Genomic DNA, 20,150 nt, shown 5'->3' with positions numbered 1-20,150 from the left:
TTTGTGAGTAATGACAAGACATTTGGAAAAAAGAAAAGAAAAAAGAAACTGGTAATGAATGCACTGAACTCGATATACATACAAACGTGAAAAATTAGATGAAGCAATTTCTGGAGAAATTGTGTGAATATAGTGAATGCTTAATAAAAAAAAAAATACAGAAGCGTGGAATGAAATTGAAAGATATGGAATGAGGTGGAATGACATTGAACGATATACAGTAGAATGCCTTAGAATGATATTCAATTAAATGGAATTAGGTGAAATTATATTGTTAAAAAAAAAGTGCAATGTGGGGTTGAAAAATTGTGAGTTTTTGGTATGTTGTAATTTTGGGATTGTTGATTTTTTTTTACCAGTTGAACAGAACAAGCGGAAATTGGAAAGTCGATTGGAAATTAATGGGGAATTTGGGTCGTGAAAATGTAGAATGTGAATTGATCGAGCTGAATATTTTGATTCGGAATGATACGAGCCCAATGGCCGAACCCTCGGAAATGAGTGGGAAGTTTTGTTGTTGAAACTATACAATAATTGGGTGGAAAATGTGGAATTTGTGGTTTGTGGGATTTGGGGGAATCTTGAAAAATATTCCCAAGGCGAATGGAATGATCTGAACATTTTTGAATATCGAATGGGAGCATATTGTTGATTGTCTCATTGGAAATGAATGGGAATTTTCTGGGGGTGTTGTTGAACTGTGAGAAAACTGAATGTTTGGAATGCGAAAAATAATGACCCGCAAAGTGTGAATTTATGGAATATGTTCATTTTTAAAACTGTTTTTTTCTCTCTGTATAACAAAAATATTTTTGTTCTGTTATTTCTTGTAAATTATGACAACAAGCACAAGTGAATGAATGGTGCAATCTACTGCTGCACTATTTATCGTCAACTAATATGTCTTTATCTCCTGTATATCAGGTAGTATTGAGTCTTTTTTTGTACTAAAGACAATTAAATAAACCCAGTTTGTGCTTTTTCCAGTAATTGAATCCTGTGAGTGTTTAAAACACTCTCCTATCACAAGTTAATGTCTTGCATCTGCTCTTCCTTTTTATTTCTGCCACTGACCATCCATTCCCCCCCAATTTTATGCAAAGACCTTCAGGCAGAAAAGGAAAATAAATAAAAATAGCGCTCGATAAAAGGGAGAAAAAAAGAGAAACGTTCATTCGCCCTTTCGCAGCACCGCTGGCCATTTCAGCCATCAAGTCAAAACATTACAACTCCGTTTTCTGTGTGTTAACCACTAACAAATTGAGCGGAGAAACAGTTTGATTAAATGTGCTAGAGTAGGAAATATGCAAATGAATGGTTTTCATCTTTGGAAGCACTTTTCTGTGGATCAGACTTCACCAGTCTAGTTTAAAACAGTGGAGTTGAATTAGTAGAAGACTTTTTTTTCTTCCTTAAAAACAATCTTGTATCATGTTGCTGCTTATAAATAGTAAAAACTCACCTCAGAACCACATCTAAGTCACACTTATTGTACGTACAGTGACATAAACTCCCCTTCAAAATACTGGAACAAATGCTAAAAGTACAAATAATATGTCCAATAAAGAAGGTTAACAAGGACAAATGACAGGGGGAAAGTGACTCTTGAGTAGTTGTCTATGTGGTGTGGATTTTCTATGTGACAGCAGCTTATGAAAGTGAGAAGTTTGCGAAGGGTGGCCAGAACTGTGAGACACCAGTTGGTGGGTTCTGGAGGCGGGGCTTCGGGCTTGGGCTCGCTCCCTGTCGGGCTGGATGGGTCGACTGCCAATTCTGTGGAGGCGGGAGCAGCGGTGGGACCTGCGTCGGGTTCCTTGCGTCTCTTGGCCCTGTCAGAGTGGCTGGAGATGGTGGTGACGATGCCGTTCATGTCGTCATCAAAGCTGTGCATTTGGTGGCCGTACTGCAGCAAAGCAAATAGGGTTGATCTCAAATGATGTCACATTTCACTCATTAATATGCACGAGTCGGACAAAATAACAGAGTAGGACACACGCGTACACATCATTTTAGAAGAGAACAACGGAAAATTTGATTCAATCGACAAACACACTTTGGAACAGCTTAAACGGTGGTTGAGATGTGGAGACCTCAAAGTGAGCGGAAAGAAAACCGTTTCCGAAGAAAGGTGAGATTTATTGTATGATCATTGCTGCCACTCTGCCGCGGTCCAGATGACTGCTAATATCATGTTGGTCGCTAATTTTCACCAAAACGAAACAGATAAAAGTCACTATTTTCATTTGAAGATTTTTAGCCTACTTTTGGCCTGTTACTTCTGGTTAGTTGCTTTTGTTAAAATGGTGTGGTGACACAGTGACAGCTCACATCATAGTGACACTGATCAACTATCATGTTGTTGTAGTGTTCTATAGCTCTGATATTTTATATTAATTTCCATATCTAAGCAGCAGTGGCCTCCGTAGGTATTTTCGGTGCATTACACCATGATGTAGCATGTTGTAGCAGGCAGCTAGCAAGGCTAACGCTGTGAAAGCAGACGGTAAACAACATACCTGCAGTCGCTCATATTGGGTCTAGATTTTCATCTGCTGGCCCATTTCCACCGACGAAATGTAGAGAGCACAAATAGGTGTCTTCGGTGACATTTTCTTGTGTAAATCACTGCCGTTTAATTTTACATGCTTGAACCCGGAAACTCCCTTCATTTGATCTCAATCACTACATCGCCAGTCATATAGAGGCAGACACTAAAGCAGCAGAGGTTTATCGTAACCATAATACATTTAAAATATGACGTATTTATACGTTTTTGGGAGCTAATGAGTTAATAGTGAAATAGCGAGTCAGTTCACAAATTTTGCCTCGTACGAATACACTCCATCAGTCGCCTACCTGCATTGTTAAAAAAAAAAAAGTAACTTGGGCGCAATTGCAAACTGTCCTATTAGAATGTTAACTGCAAATGGAAACAACACAACGAGCTTACTAATTGACTAGCTGTATGACTGACTAACTAATGAGTGGGATTTTTTTTTCTCTTTTAAATCTGTAAGCAAAGGTCACAATGATGACAGAAGGACAGAACAACAAGAAGAGTCTCTCACCACTAGCATGTGCGAGTCGCTGTATGTGAGGGTGCAGAAATGAGCCACAGCGTACTCGATGAGGGCTCCGAAGATAAAGCTGAAGCAGATTCCCAAGTACACGTCAATGGCCTTGATGAAACAGTTGGCATTAGGTAGCGATGTGCGCGCTCCCATCATCAGGGTGGTCATCGTCAGTACTGTGGTCACTCCTGGTATGGAACAGATACACAGTGCCGGTTCAAGGGTCAACTAGAAACATGGTGCATTGCCTTGAGCTTGTAAAGAATACACACATTTTTGTGAATTAATAATTCATTTACAATGTAACCTTTCATTTCATATGGAAGCAGCAAATGGATACTTAGATTCACACAATCGTTCAATAATGTTTGTTGGCCTTCAATCAATCAATCAATCAATCAATCAATCAATCAATCAATCTTTATTTATATAGCACTTTTCAAACATGCAAATGCAACTCAAGGTGCTGAACAACAAAAACATCTATAATATAATAAAAAGAAGAAAAAAACACCCCTCCCCCCCATATCCCCATGATCGTACAGACAAATACACACGCAAACCACAACATGGTGGGGCACAGAAGAACACCGTGAGGAAAGGCACCCAGGAGGAGTTCATCCACACTGAGAGGGATGTCTTGTGTAAAATGCAATGTGTTGTTCATGTGACACATAATACATAATTCTAAGACATGGCAACATGCTTCTGGGTGTATAATGAAAAAGGGTGTACTTCCATTATGTTGTTTTGTTATGCATAATATAACATATGGTCAGGAAGTCACGTTTTTACACACTGGTCGCTTCATTACTTCGGACTGTTACATACCTATACAAATTCGTGCCGGAACAGAGGAGAGGGAAATCCAGAAGGAGACCCAAGAGAGGACCACCAACAGGCTTGATGGGACATATGTCTCCAGGATGAAGTACAGGATGCTCCTCTTCAGCTCAAAGTGGAAGACCAGCTTGGGGTAGTGACCTTTCAGAGACCAGCCAGCAAGTTAATCTCCTTAGCAAATATATTTACTACATTTTATTCATTAAAATATAGTAAATCGCAATAGAGGAATTGCCATTTTATTGCATCCTGTAAAATATTATCACCAGAAAAAAAGTTAACAGAAAAAAAACAAAAACAAAAACAAAAAACCTCTAAGAAACACGAGAAAAGTCAGGGGTTTTGTGAAAATTGTTGGAATTTTTGGATTTGTGCACAAGGTTTTGAGAAAGTGGGTGTAGATTTCAAATCCTAATAGTGCATGATAGCAGTTATAACTATTAATAGTGGCTAGTGTTGTGTCTGAATTTTGGAAGTACTAATATGTTTGTTTGTTATTATATTTGTGACAGTTATAAATTTGACACAAATCTGGAAGTTTTCAAAAGGACCAATAAATACTCTATTTCCAAGAATCTTGATTTTTCTCTCATTGATTTCATGGTTTATGCTTTATAGGGCGATCTGCACTCTTGCACAGTTACTACAGTATTGAATCAAGTTAAGACCATTGAGTCACATATTGTTACATGAGCAAGGAAGATGATTCGTTTCTAGTCATGACCATTAAATTGTAGCCATTATAGTTACCAGTTTCATAGATAGCTTCTGACACAGAGGTGTAGTGGTCCTCCACTGTGTACTGAGCAAGTTGAAGAGTGTCGAGGCCACTGACAGACTCATTTCCTCTCGTCCAGTAGAACATGACATCGTTGATGTTGTAACCCCCTACGGAACAAGAAACCCAATGGAAGTGAAACTTTTTTTTTTTTCTTTTACAGGAACATTGCACAATATGAATTTACAAGAGGTATGTCAGTAGAAATTAATCACTTCCCTTCAACAGAATTCATCGAATAAGCACATTTTGGATATCATCACACTGCAGCAGAACCATTCTTTTATTTAACAGTGTAATGCCCTCTTGGTCAAGTGGAACTGCATTAAGCTTTTTGTCCTCATGTGACACAGCAAATATGCTATTAATACAAGATAGTGAGGAATGGGTGAAGCTGAATGTCACTATACTAATATGCAGCACATCTGAAGACACCTTGGAAAGTGAATTAACTGTGCTCCACCCACGGCTAGGTTATTATGGGATTACAAGCTAGAGTTGGCGTAAAGTCCCTCTTATAGCAGTACAAGAGCACATCGAATTCAAAACTCCTCGGAAAAGCTAGTTTAAAGAGGATGTGCTCCCCTTGAGGGGGAGACAACATTCAAATAATTCTGCTTTCATCGCAACACTTGAAATGGACAAACTGTTTAAGAACATCAAACCAAGCTTTGAAAACATTCTCAGTGGTTCTGTTGGCTCGTTTGCAGCACCAGGTGTGCATTAGTGGTTGCTCTCTTGAGTGGTTTAGATCCATTAGCCTGTGAGTCCCTCACAGTCCCACTGTCATATGGTGTTCCACATGGTTCTATTTTGGGGCCCCTGTTGTTTTCATTGTAATTGCTGCCTCTGGGCTCCATCTTAAGAAAGTATGGGATTTCTTATCACGACTATGCGGATCACAGTCAGATCTATGTGGCTGAGCAAAATGTACACTTTCTCATTGAAGCCATTTTTTGTTCTGTCTGGAGGAAATCAAGGCCTGAATGGCACTCAATTTCTTCAACAAAGTGAAAAAAAAAAACCCCACAAAAGTTATGGTCTTTGGTTCCAGTGGCCCTTGTGCATCTTAACTTGCTGACTTGGTCCCTTTGGTGCATTAGCTAAAACCAACATGATTGGGACGGGACTGGATTGATACTTATTTTATTTACTTTATTCACTTTGTGTGTTATTTATTTATTAGTATTTATTTTTATTTAGTTATTTAACCTACTTATGATATTCATTAATTAATTTTGTGTTGTTTTGTTTTGTCTTTATTGATTGATTTTTATTCCATGTACAGAACTATGCAGTATGCGGCAATGGTTGTTTTAAAGAACTTTATAAATAAAATTCATTTAAGTTCCTATAGTTAAGTTTAATGGGGTGGGCAGAATATTTAAAACAGACATAAAGAACACAACATATTACGTTAGTCAGAACTGAGCACCGTTATCATTGTAATTAGATTTTTGAGATGTACTTCACCTAGAAGTTGGTGTGCTTCTCACATTTTTCACCAGAGGGTGCAAGAGATGAAGAAAAAAAAAAACAGTGCAGTACAGTAATCTTTCTCGCTACCTCACTTTTTAATTGCTTGTCATCTCCTCATGTATTATTTAATGTATTATTGACTCTCTAGTCTAAATAATTGACCAGAGGAGCCCCACATAAGGACAATAGTTCAAGCTCTATTTGTTTTCCTGACATTAGTGAGGAACTATGAATAAATTGCTGTATTAGATGTGCTGTGGCTTCTTATAACTAAAATGCCGCACAAGTCAGGATCAAATGGGAACCAAATGTAAATTACGACAGCTGACATATCTCTTCATGCTTTGCTGTCGGAAACCACTAAATATTTTACCACAATCCCAAATTACTGTTCAGCACCCTCCCACGGTGATGCCACACTATGCTGCCATCTGACTTTTTGCATAATTTTAGAGGAAATTAATCTTTGACTCCATCTTCACGCTGGTAGATATGCAAGACAGAGGAGAATGAGGGCGAAAAGAAAGTAACGTCATTAAAGAGAGCCAGACGATCAAAGAGGAACTTCATGGAAACAGGAAAGAAAGTGACAAAAGGTGCAGATCTTTAGCTGGGAATTACTGAGGCAGCGGAGGAGGGAGCCATCATCTTTTCAGCTTCAACCTCCACACGTCTTTCTGTCTGTTAAGGGGGATTGTAGCGCCTTCATTTTCATTTTTTCCGTTCATTTTGCCACTGATGGCTTGCTTGGCTTTTGGCAGGGACCAGAATGGGCTAAGCCTGCATGGCTGACTGTCATTTAAAAGCATGGCGTAAAGTAAAGCAGGCAGATCAGCAATGACAGCAGATCAGAGACGGTGCATGGCAGAAACTGCAGAGGGGATACTTTGTTGCTCATATCACACTCATTTCAGAACATGATTTAGTTATGAAGATGCTCCGGCTGCCTTCCTGATAAAAATTGAGTGATTTGTGGAGAAAGAGTTTTAATGACAGATTACAACAGGGATCAACAATCTTTTTGAAAACCGAGAGGTACTTCTCAGGTTCGCTCAAATTACCTTTAATTACATCCATCCATCCATTTGCCAAACCGCTTCTTTTCTCCCTTTGATTGCATCTTACTATCAATAATGAATGATATTCATCAATGTGAAGACACTGATTATGTTAATTAGGGAAAGGTGCGTAGCGATATCAGGCTGATACAGGGCCTTATTTCAAAGTGCTGGTAATATCAAAATCGGCCGGTCACTTGTGGTTGTTTTATGATCAAGAACTAGAAATCTGAAATTAGAAGAACAGAAAATTGTCAATAATTTCATGCATTTTTTAAGGAAATTTTCTATATTGGGAGGAATAAGCGGTCAAGAAAATGGATAGATGGAAGGTCTTATATAGGTCTAAAATTGTCATGTCTGGGGTCACTCCAGGGTTAAGTTTGAGTTCATGACCTTTTAAGTTGCGTTCATGACCATGAGGTCAAGTGTCGGTTTTGAACTGATTTTAACCAGCATCTACTTTCTACTGGTTTTAGGCTATGTGATGTTATGTGATGTCAATCTTTAATCCTTTGCTTAGTCACAAACAATCATTTCGATTAACTGTCTGTAGTAGCGGTCTGAGAAGTGTGTGTCTTTGTCGGATTATTGCTTCTGTTACCACTGTCTCTCTGTGCAACTCTCTTTGTTTCTCGTCTAGTCAAGTTTGTTCCACATCTCTCGATGTGAATAAATAGTTTAAATCTTATTTGTGTCTGCGCTTTGGGATCCAACCTCAGCACATGATAAAAATGATCTGTTATTGTTAATTTTGGGATGTGTGTTTTTTTTTTGGTTTTTTTTTACATCAAAAGTATAAAAAAATAAAACATAGTTGTAAATATAAACTACAGCAAACACATAATTGCAGTAAATATGGTCTACATATGTTGCAGTAGTGGTACCTTGATCATTAAACAAGCAAATAATCTCCAGAAAGTAATATGGAGGTAACCTTATATAAATCAATGGCTATTGGCTATGTTATGTGTGTTATTTAGTTGTCACTGTCCAAAGATGACACTTGTGGAATTATATACTGTATGTGCAATTTGGATATAATGTATACGCAAATCAAAATGATCTTTTTTTAAATGAGTTAATGTTGGACTGCCGCTGTAAAGAAAAACTTCCACAATTCATGAAAAAGTGAACTTGGCTACACAACATAGACTCCCAGAAGGAAAGAGGAGGTGCTTACAGCTCTCTAGTTGTAGTGTGCAGGTCTGCTTGTCCATTGGGTACTTGGTTAAATCCATGTTACAGGCCACAGTTGTGGTGATTCTGCAGAACATGAATGCACAAGTTAATGAAAGCAGTTAATGATAAAATTAGACATTGGAAAAGAAAGACATAATGTATTGTGAAGTTAGTCATTGGGGTCGTCATGATCACATTTTGTTGCTATAGTTTTTTTCTTTCTGTTTGCAGTCTCCTTGTTGAGTGTTGGTAGACGGAGCCTCCTGTTTTTAATTAGATTAATTAAATTGCTCAGTTGTGTCCTGCTTTGGCCACAATCAAACAGAACATGAAAGCATGTGCTGTATGATGAAAAACCAATGCAACATGTAGCATATATTTCAAGTGCATTTACATCATTATGTTTATAATTTAAGTCATACCCATTACACAGCATATAGCAAGTATTTGTAGGAAGGTTGTAACAAGCCCGAGTTGGGACACTTACAGTTAATTTAAGAAGTCTACACACCCCTGTTCAAAAGCCAGGTTTTTGTTCTATAATGACCCCAAGATAAAATATTACAAAGCTTTTTCCATCACTAATATGACCTATAATGTGTAATGTGACGTCGTAAAACTTATCCTAGCATTTAAACATAAAACTATCCACTGTATGTAATGAAGTTGAATTTTGATAATATTTCATGTGGCTCCTAATTCATAGCAGGGCCGCTTACCCAAATGAACTGTAACCGTAATGGTTATTTCATCCATTCTTTGTGATTTAAACACAGACCCTTTATTGTGAATGAATCCCCCAGACATTGCTTCATTAAATCCTCTAAACCACTTCACTGTACATACATCTCAGTGCTTTCTCGTGTATTCCCGAAGGCAATGCGCTGAAACATTTACGGAAAGCTCGTACGCCTCACATTCCTCACCTCATACTGTCTCTTTTCTCAGCCCCAATTCCCCGAGGTAGCCATTCCTCCTTTGACTATCCTTTTAGTCCCATTTCTTTCCTACCAGCTCGCCAACCAATATCCCACTTAACATCTCGGTCTCAGTCATTCACAACACTGAAAATCAAAATCCATGTAAAGTAAAAATCTACCATATACTAGTAATAGCCTGTATCATACATGCAGTGTATTCCTTATATTATCGGCTTGTCAAATACATCAAAGGTTAAAAAATAAAACAAGGGGTAAATATAAATGAAACTGTACACGTAGTTTGTGAAATAAAGTTATTTTGCGTGGAAAACGATAGGCTTGAGGCTAGCGTACGCTCCACCCTGTCACCGAGGGTAACAACATGGCGTCCATGTTTTCAGTTGGCCAGATTCTCTCTAAATACGGCTCTGGCTGATACCAGTATTGGCCGCCCTTTTGTGGCCGTTTTATGATTAGGAACTAGAAATTAGAAATGAGAAGAATAGGAAATTGCCATTAATTTCATTTCAATTCTATGGAAAAATAATATATAAGTATTCCTTTACAATTATCTGTCATTGTTTTTTATTTGGAAAATTCATGTCTCAAAAATATTACTGGTATCGGTACTTAGTATCATTATGGGTGAGTACTTAAGAGTTGAGTACTCGTCTGGTATCAGTCTGGAAAAAAAAAAAAAGTGGGTACTCAACATCCCTACCCTATTATAGATGCTTCCTTCCTCCAGCACACTTGAATTATCAGGCTCCTGCAGAGCTTATCTATCTAAAACATGCAGGACTGCGGCCCGTGAGGACTTGAGCTTGAGGGAGGAAAGGAGAGAGCGAGAGAGCTGTGATTGGTCGATCCTAACAGCTAGATAAAAGGTACACTTTCATTGATAATGGGCAAGGGAATAAATAAACGTAACCATAGATTCGAATCTTATAAGTAATTATAAATAACATTTCACCTAAAAGATAATATCTGTTAAATTAATAGTACTACTGTATACTTTAAAATGATCCTACAAAATGTGTGAAAACTTAGGCCGACTTGCACAATATTTACATAGTGATGGTTACATTTATTTGCTTTTTGTTTGTAATTTTTGCACTTTAAATATTTCAACTAAACTTTGGAATTAATGAGGGTAAAACGGCTTCTTGTCATTCATTGTTGGGGAATAATTCTCCTGCCTCTTCTCTCTGCCATTTTCCCCTCTGGTGAGGGAACTCCTAGCCACTTAAAAGTCCTCTTTGCTGCTCTTAACTGATCTCACCTTAGAAGCTCCCTTAAGAGCTAGGATTCTTCGGGAATAGCTTTTATCTTTACTAGGATCTAACTACTCTTCACCTTTTAGAGGAAAACATCATGATTTTAAGACTTTAACTTGGGTTCGATCGAACCCCAGGGGTTGGTGAGTCCGTCTCTTGGTTCGGCAAAGCTCAAATGATTTGTAATCATACACCCCACTCTATTTGTGCTGCAGGGAATTTGGTGCGCTCAGTAGCCGAATTGTGACTGTAGTGATGGTACGTCGTGTGAGTTCTTGATTATTGTAATCCCTTCATACTACGGCAAGCAAAAAAAAAAAAAGAAAGAAAGTGGCGAATTCACATGTATAACATGGTGTTCCACAGGGTTCAATTTTGGGGCCTCTGCCGTTTTCATTGTATCTGCTGCCCCTGCGTTCCATCTTAAGAAAACAGCAGTGTTTTTTTTTTATTTTCAAAGTGTTCTAGTTGAGTTGAGTGATGGGAGTCAGCATCCAAACTGCATGATTGCCAAGTTGAGCAATTAAACTGCATGGAAATGGGAAATACAAGAACACAACACTTTCTGAAGAGAGCCAGATTCGATGAAATGTTACTCTCCCTGTTCATTTTGTTCAGCAGTAAACCCCATTCCAATGTCTTGAATTTCAAAAAATATGTATTTTATTTTTCAATAAAGAAGGGTTCGGTGAATGCAGATAGGAAACTGGTGGAGTTCAGTACCTACAAATTTAGAATTTGCCCACTAGGAGCAAATTTTTAGGAATATGGCCATAAGGTCTATATAGTTTAACTTGTGTAGTGTTGTTCCGATACCATTTTTTGGCTCCCGATACCGATACCGATACCCAGCTTTGCAGTATCGGCCGATACCGATACCATACCGATACTTAAGTTTTTTTTTTTCCTCAACATGAAAAGGCTGCCCTGCCATTGGTTCAGATGATTCAAGGGCCAATAGGATTTCTTAGATCGGCATGCAGTGAACATGTCACATACCAGTGAATGTCGTGCACCAGCAAGACACAAGATGCTGCATCCAAAATCCTATATTAGCATTGGAATTAATGGTATCGATACCGATACCACTGTTTTAATGCAGTATTGGCACCTCTGCCGATACCAGTATCGGTATCGGAACAACACTAATCTTGTGTATAACATCAAATTAGATTAAAGTATACCAAATGGATATGTTAAAAACTCAGAATCAGCCTATGGTCACTGGATCATGTAAAATCTTGCAATGTATAATCTGAATCCAATATCCAATCCATATGATGAATGAATGCATGTTTTGGTATCTTACATTGAGCTTGTCTGATACTAAGCTAGTGCTTACACAGCAATAAGAAGATGTTTTGATAGCCTGAAGCTCTTTCTATAAACTCTCCCTATGCTTCAATCCACTGGTAGCAGTATTGACTTAACTCCCTGCTTTGCAATTACATAGTCAAGACAAGTTACTTTGTAGGCCTTTGCCAATTTCTTCTCAATTCCCCTACAGACCTTTCACTGTTTGGTAAAGCAGAGAACCCAGCACCCAATAAATCATCCGTTACGTTCATTATCTGACCTCAGTGCATAAAGGACGGTCCCATTTGGAAAGATGCGGATCAGTCTGTTCTCCACGGTGATGTCATGAAGAAAAGACTTCTTGGAGTCCACAATGAAAGTGTCGGGGACCCAGAGGAGCTCCACAAGCCGCCCGTCAAGGCTCAGACTCTTGTTGCCTTCAAACACCAAACGCTCGTCTGTCCAGCGCTGCCTGAGGAATATGGTGGCCGTGTAGTCCTGCAAGATTGAGGTCCAAAGGTTAGAACAAAACTAATGGACTCATTTACTAGGCATGTCCAAAATATGCTGACAGACAAGCAATGTTTCCGCTAACTACGACATTCCTGTGTAGGTGGAGAGTCTTTTTATTTTATTTTTATTTTTTGCTCAGTTGGATTTGGATGGCATCAGGTCCCTGAGCTGTTCTATGCCTACAGCAAATGAAATGCTGCACATTGCATCAAGTCAGCAACTTAGCTTCTACGTTTGAGAGAACACATCAGGGTCCAGGTATCGTGTGGCTGTGTGTGAATGAGTACCGCAAGTTTTTTTTTGGATAGGTGTTAATGACCTTCGAGGTTCCCACTGTGTTTGTTCATTGCCCATCAAAGGCATGCTGCTAATACGAGCAAGCGATAGCAAACGTTCAGGTAATTGTTTTACATTCATCGTGGCTTCTGAAGGGCTTGGCAGTGGTAGAGCAGCAAAAAAACGGGTGGTGGTGACAGGTTGTCCCTTTCACTCTATTTGAAGGGGATGATGAGTCAGTTTAGATTGTAAAGGTCAGACACAGAAAGTGGTAACGATTACAGAACAGAGATGAATTACATTACCAACATAAATAACATCTGGAAACTCACAATTAATGAGCGCAAGGGTGTCTGCACTTTTTTTGACAGTCACATAAAGAAAAATGGAAGGCTACAAGGGTCACTTTGAAATTCTTTGACTTTAATTAAAAATACTAAAATCAATAAAGCAAGCAAGCAATTATATTTTGTTTTTGCTATAATTGTTTTGGAAAAAACTTTCTGTGATTTTTTTTTTTTTTTTTTTAGGACTTTTGCAGATTTTGGGGTGGGCAACGGCCCTGTATCCCACTAGACTTGATCCACCCGCTCCACTGAACAGCATCTCCACATTTAGAACCAAAATAAGAACAAACTGTAATGAACTGACTGTTTTTAATACAGTTATTTGAGGATCATTAATATTCAAAAATCAAATCTTGACACGGAACAGAAATTGGAAGAAAAAAAAATGCTTCTAAAATGGAATCACCTTGACACATCACATTGTTTTGAAGAGGAATGCTATTATTATTTTAGTCATAAAGAGTTTATTTGTATCTTTGCACGTCAAATATCATTTGTAGTATATTGATTGAGTTGATATTAAACAATAACCAGAGGTCCTCTGATTATGGTGGTTTTGACATCTAACAAAAGTTAAGAATGTAACAATACCTTGTCACAAGACGGCACATTCAGGTGCTGTGGGACTTCTTGTTTTTTTTTTATTTTATTATTGTATATTTTTGGTCTTGAAGTGTTTTTTTAGAGAATTGTTGCTTTATCGCACTAATACAGGTAAGGACCTTCGACTTATCAGATTGTCTTTCTAATCTTATAAATTGCAATGTTGTTAATTTTGGCCTTAAAATATTGATTCGCGCATTTATTGACTATTAAAAGTTGCTGAACATCGGCAGCAATTGAATCACAATGTCAGACAGAAAGCATCCCAAACTTTCTGAGTGGCGTGTGTAAGAACTGTGGAATGCTTCCGAGACCAAAGCATCTGTTTCATCAGATGTGCGGGTGGCTGATCTTGGAAGATTTCCCAAGTCGTGGACTGGCATGGTCTGCGTTCGTGACATTTCTTGGATGCACAGCCAAACTCTCAGAATGAATTTTGGAATAGGAGTTAGAGTTAGGCGGCACGGTAGTCGAGTGGTTAGCACGTCCGCTTCCCAGTTCTGAGGTCTCCGGTTCGAGTCCAGGCTCGGACCTTCCTGGGTGGAGTTTGCATGTTCTCCCCGTGCCCGCGTGGGTCTTCTCCGGGTACTCCGGTCTCCTCCCACATTCCAAAGACATGCATGGCAGGTTAATTGGGCGCTCGGAATTGTCCCTAGGTGTGCGTGTGAGTGTGGGTGGTTGTTCGTCTCTGTGTGCCCTGCGATTGGCTGGCAACCGGTCCAGGGTGTCCCCCGCCTACTGCCCAGAGCCAGCTGAGATAGGCGCCAGCAGCCCCCGCGACCCTTGTGAGGAATAAGCGGTCAAGAAAATGGATGGATGGATGGAGTTAGAGTTAAGTTCTGTCCTTGGTGGACATCTTGGCAGTTCTTATGACAAATACGTTGTTTTAAATTTTTTGGTTTCTGTAGCATTGTGTCGCACACAAAAAGTTCAATTTGGAATGGCCTGTTCTTGGACTGTTCCAGGGCAAAACTGTGAACTAATTGTCATTTTATACAATCAAAATTATGACAAGAAACCAATGACTGGTAGCCATATTTATTTATTTATTTATGATACCTCATCACTAACTATAACGTACTACGTACTAGGGGTGTTAAAAAAAAATGATTCGGCAACATATCGCGATATTACATCGAGCAATTCTCGAATCGATTCAGTAGGCGGCTGAATCGATTTTTAAACTTCCATTTTTAATATTCAACAAAACGTCTTACTTCGGGTTAGGGTTCACACCTTAAGCATGGAAGAATGTTATATGAATGGAACATTAAGTCTTAATATTTGATTTCAATGCTGTTCAAACATGAAACAGATTACAACCTGTATAAGACTTGAGTTTCAGATAAATAATACATTTTCATCAAAATCTTACACTGTACAAGTTTACTGATTAGTATTTACTAAATTTGAATAAAAAAAATTGCAACAATCGACTTATAAATTCGTATCGGGATTAATCGGTATCGAATCAAATCGTGACCCGTGAATTATGAATCGAATCATCAGGTACTAGGCAATTCACACCCCTACTACGTACTAAGTAGTGCAGTTGTATTATTTGAATCTTGTCGATGCTAGAAACAGGCACTCATTTGGCTGTTTTTGATTTTTCATAAAATCTATGTTCCTATGTTCACACTTGTATCTACCCACCTCATAATTAATAAAAAAATAAATAAATAAGTAAATAGGTTGTACAGCTCTGTCTAGCGCTAATTTCAGCCTTTCCAATTGCAATGAATGCAAGTTAATGCAAGCTTAAATGAATTAGGAGCGCTAGTACTGATCACCAACGAATTGGAGCAAACTGTCATGATTGGGGTTTGTGCATGGCAGGTCTTGTTTTTTTTGTGTTTTTTTTCTCTCGGCAGGTCAGTCAGGCGGGTGTGGCTGGCAGCTGATAGGACACACCTGGGCTCAATCAGGCCATCAACCTTCCCCTATAAGAAGCCTGATCTGCACCCAGGACGGTGCCAGAGAATTCCATCCCATGCGTTAGTAACATGCAGTAGTTCTTCTAGTGTTTATAGTGTTTGCATTTTTTGCCTTATGTGACCATGAAGTTTTTTAAGCTGTTTGCCCTGGATCTTTGGTTTTTGTTATAGTTTTCTTCATCCAAGATTCTACAGCCAGCCACCCTGTCCCTGCCTGGTTGCCTCCCTCCTGAGTTTTTTGTTTGGATTTTTATTTATTTTTTTTGAAGGTTAGAAAGTGCTGAGATAGATAATTGCTGAAAAACATACCACAAAAAAAAAAGTGTCTTACCATGTTGATCTCTGAAATGGTGTCAATACTTGCAATGTCCAAGCTCATACCAACAGTCACAGGACCATCTAGAAAAAGAGGAGAAGCAAACAATATATACGATACTGACATGTCCTGAAGTATTGTGGAATTACAGATCTTGTTAAGCAGTCATCCAGAGTTTAATAACACACAGAGGTCAGCATCTACAGCACCATCAAAAAATGTTGCACAACTATGGATTACTATCATTGCTATGCTGATGATAACATCGCGGCAAATATTCCATTCGTTCCCGCTTGCAAACAGGGATGTACTGCATATATTTACAGTTTTCACCCATCTTCACAATGAAGGGTAATTTATTCCATATCTAAACATGTTATGAATGCTTTAGCCCAGTTTGCTTTTGGAGACATTAAAAGATACAGTTTTTAGTAGCCTAGCTGAGATTTTTACCTTCCCACAATCACAAGGATACACTTGAAGCAACCTCACGGTTATGAAATAACGAACGTCAATTAGCATTTACTGTACCCTATAAATAGTTTTGTCATACATTTTTACTTGTCAAAAAGAAACATACCATATGTATTACTGTTTGTATTACTCTGATTGTCCATACAATCTTGCACATAATCAGTGTACAGCAGTGCTTCGCAATTATTTTCTGTCATGCCCCCCAGTAAGAAGAAAACATCTCGCGCCCCCCCACCTCTCCCCGTAGTATCATTTGTCTATAAAATTGTTATAAGCGCACCTCTGCATAACACTATATCCGTATTAACGTATAAGAGAATAAAAAAAAGAAAGATATATGGACCAAATTACAAAAAAGAATAGCTTTATTAACTGTAACAGGAAAGATTTAAAGTGCATCTGAAATTCAAAAATAAAATTAAATCCTTAATTAAACTATAAACATTTTTTGACTGACCAGTCAAACCATATGATACGGAAAAATAAAATTACATAAAATCAAATAAATAATAATGCATTCAAACTGATCACCAACATTAACTCAAGAGCACAATATTAAAAAAAAAAACTTTAACCTGCAAAACTAAAATATACGAAATAATTTGTGCTGATTTATTTATTTTTTGCTGTGTGCAAAGCGCGCATGCTCAATGCAAACAAAACCCCTACACCACCGAGCGAATGCTCCCTGCGCACACTCTGCCAATAATAAGAGCGCCACTGCCCCCTAATGTAGTGGAGGTGCAATTGCACTTTATTCTAGGACAGTAAAAAAATAAAAATAAAAAAATAAAAAAGCATGTTCCCCAAGGTCAAGCGTGCCCCCCTTGATGGAGTCTCTCGGCCCCCGGGGGGGGGGGGGGGGGGGGGGGCGCCCCACTATTTGACAAGCACTGGTGTACAGTATGATCATCCCCTCTGTCAAAGGGTATTTTCTACATGTGGATGCAGTTTTCTTACTATCAAAGAAAGGCCTCAGATACTTGTTGTATCCTTTCATCAGCTTTTGAATGGTTGGAGGCAGAATTTCTCCTTCCTTCACCTCTGCATTGAGCATGGAGCTCTCTAACAACCTGAGGAGGACAGAAAGAAGACAAAACAGTGAATGAATCCACATTTTTCATTGTGTTACATTTATTACCACAAAAATTCACTGTCACTGTGAGGTATCCATTGTGAAAAAAAATAAGCACACACATGAATGGCTTGTGGAAATGTTTTGAATCACTTATTATGGTAACCACCCTTTTCTTATGCGCTTGCATTTTAATTGGTGGCTTTGCTATGGGTGCTATCCATAAAGGCTCATTGGAGTGTGGAATTATTGCAATTATGTTGCCCCCTGTATTTATAATATTTGTGTGTTTGTAGAAACTGGGAAATACAGAACATTTGCTTGTGGACAAAAGTATAGGCACATGCTATGAATTAGGAGGAGTCTGGACTCCTCCGCATGCTGACTGCATTCCATCTTTCACCACTCTACAATGGCTAAATTTGAAACAGCAAAAATGTTATGGTACCACAGTACAAGTCAAACAACTAATTGGAGACAATCCCCCACAAGGAGCACATGATCTCCCGTCAAGGTATTAAGATATTCAGTGGGGGTCTTCCTCTGTTCGACAATATCACACAGTTGTTGAAGTCTAAATTGGCAACCCAAATGAGGTATTTTATAGCGTCCATCCATTATCCGAACCGCTTATCCTCACAACAGTGCCTCGCAAATAGTGGGATGGCCCTCACAACCCTGGTCACGTTGGCGTACTTTCATGTTGGGGTACTGGCACATAGAGACATGAGACATGTAAAAAATGTCAAATGTATACCAGTATAGTTTTGGCAGGTCTGATGTGTTTACAAAGTTCCGTGATTATTCTACCCTCAAAAACAGCATCATATTTCTGTGCAAACAGTGCATCACCATGGCAACAGTGTGCCATCAAATAAAAAAAGTGTTCAATAATGTTTCATCTTAACCCTCTTTAGATGAAGCACCCAAAGTCTGAAGATGATTGAATAAATTCTCTGGAAGGGGTTCATTAAAATATAACCTCTATAAAAGGCCAAAAATTGTGCACAATTCCAAAATAAAGTAAAAATGGCACACTTCCTGTTAAGTTTAGCATATGGCTATAAAATAATTTCTGTAGATCCTGGGCAGTTACATACTGCATGCCTCCCAAATTCGCAAATCTAGGTGTAATATACAACCAGGAATGTGTCGTTAAAAATTTATAGGGGACCAGTGAAACAAAAATCTCTCAAGTATAGATTTTTGTCACAGGTCTGATGTGTATGCCAAGTTTAATGCATTACCACGGCAACAACATGAGACAAAATAAAATGACTTCAATAGCTTTCCATCAAGATATATACCAAATATATATATCTATATTTTTGATATATTTTAGAAGGAAATGACACTCTTGCAGTACTCTCAGGGTCATTCAAATGTATGTAAAATGACAACAAAAAAGTAATCGCATCACACCCACTTGAACTGAGCCGTACCATAATCCAATTGTAATCGTAACTGAGTTGAGCTGAATCGAATTGTTCCACTTTCAAGTGAAACTGTACTGTAACCGTTTTGGATTCCACAAATCGAAAACCATATTCAGTCATCTTTTGTGGAAAAAATGCACACCCCTCGATAAAATGTTATGCACGGATGTACCGTATTTTCCGCACTATAAGGCGCACCTCATTATAAGGCGCACCTTCAATGAATGACATGTTTTAAAACTTTTTCCATATATAAGGCGCTACAGTAGAGGCTGGGGTTATGTTATGCATCCATTAGATGGTGCTGCGCTAAAGGGAACAAAACAGTCTGATAGGTCAGTCAAACTTTATTAATAGATTACAAACCAGCTTTCTGACAACTCAATTCACTCCCAAAATGAATAAACAGCTGTTTTTTTTTTTGTTTTGTTTTTTTAAAGAGCTCAGAATTGTTCATTCGGTAGTCTTACCGATTCAACGTCTTATCATCATTGCTCTTTTTTTTTTTTTTTTTTGTGTGTGTTGTTTGCGTGCGTTCGCGTGTGTGCGTTTGCGTGTGTGCGTGCGCGTGCATGTGCGTGCAAATACGTATAAATTTATACTCATTAATTCACCTAAAACCTTGTAAATATCCCATTACCCTTCGCCTTAACCAGGTACTTCAGAATCTTGCCAGAGTCGTGAGGTTCAAATGGTCAGGAGACCAGAGAAACGGTCAGAAAAAATAAAGAGAAAAGAAAGGTAAATCAAAGTGAAATCCAGCACCGACCAAACACTTCCTGCCTTCCCCATGGTTACAAAATCAAAGTCTTACGCCAACCCCGGAAGCTTCTAAATTCCAAAAAATTAGCGAGATCTCAAGAGACCAGAGGAAAAACTAAAGAGAGGAAGGAGGGAAGGATCGATGAGGCAGAGTGAGATCCATAGAAGCCAGTACATCCAATCCATCAAAGTGAAATCCAGCACCAACCAAACCCCTCCTGCGTGGTTACAAAACCAGAGTCTTATGCCAACCCCAGAAACCTCAAACTTCCAATAAATTGAGATCTCAAGTGACCAGAGGAAAAACTAAAGAGAGGAAGGAGGGAAGGATAGATAAAGCAAAGTGAGATCCACAGACACCAGCACCCACTGATTCAAGGGGCTGTGGGAGGGAGAGGCAAATTCTGTTTGAGTTTCAGTAGATGCTGTTGCGATGGATCTGGCATGCATAAGGACCACCACCAAAGAAAGAAGCCGTCAACCGCGGTCCAGCAAAGCGAGCACCGC

The 20,150-nt window shown here is 38.7% G+C and overlaps 1 protein-coding gene across 1 annotated transcript in view; it reads right to left on the bottom strand.

Moving 5' to 3' along the window:
- Nucleotides 1–850: 850 nt before the first annotated feature.
- The window catches only part of LOC144001058 (gamma-aminobutyric acid receptor subunit pi), a 45,322-nt gene continuing 26,022 nt past the window's right edge, over nt 851–20,150 (bottom strand). Inside the window, exons 3-10 of the mRNA XM_077495011.1 lie at nt 17,331–17,443; nt 15,912–15,979; nt 12,185–12,402; nt 8,413–8,495; nt 4,665–4,802; nt 3,903–4,055; nt 3,069–3,259; nt 851–1,903 (exon numbers count right to left, since the gene is read on the bottom strand). Of these exons, the coding sequence (XP_077351137.1) occupies nt 1,538–1,903; nt 3,069–3,259; nt 3,903–4,055; nt 4,665–4,802; nt 8,413–8,495; nt 12,185–12,402; nt 15,912–15,979; nt 17,331–17,443 (1,330 nt within the window). The 3' untranslated portion in view covers nt 851–1,537. The remainder of the gene's footprint in view (nt 1,904–3,068; nt 3,260–3,902; nt 4,056–4,664; nt 4,803–8,412; nt 8,496–12,184; nt 12,403–15,911; nt 15,980–17,330; nt 17,444–20,150) is intronic.

This window comes from Festucalex cinctus, chromosome 14 (genome assembly GCF_051991245.1).
Source record: "Festucalex cinctus isolate MCC-2025b chromosome 14, RoL_Fcin_1.0, whole genome shotgun sequence".
Classification (NCBI taxonomy): Eukaryota; Metazoa; Chordata; class Actinopteri; order Syngnathiformes; family Syngnathidae; genus Festucalex; species Festucalex cinctus.
This window is presented reverse-complemented; position numbering and strand designations above follow the sequence as displayed.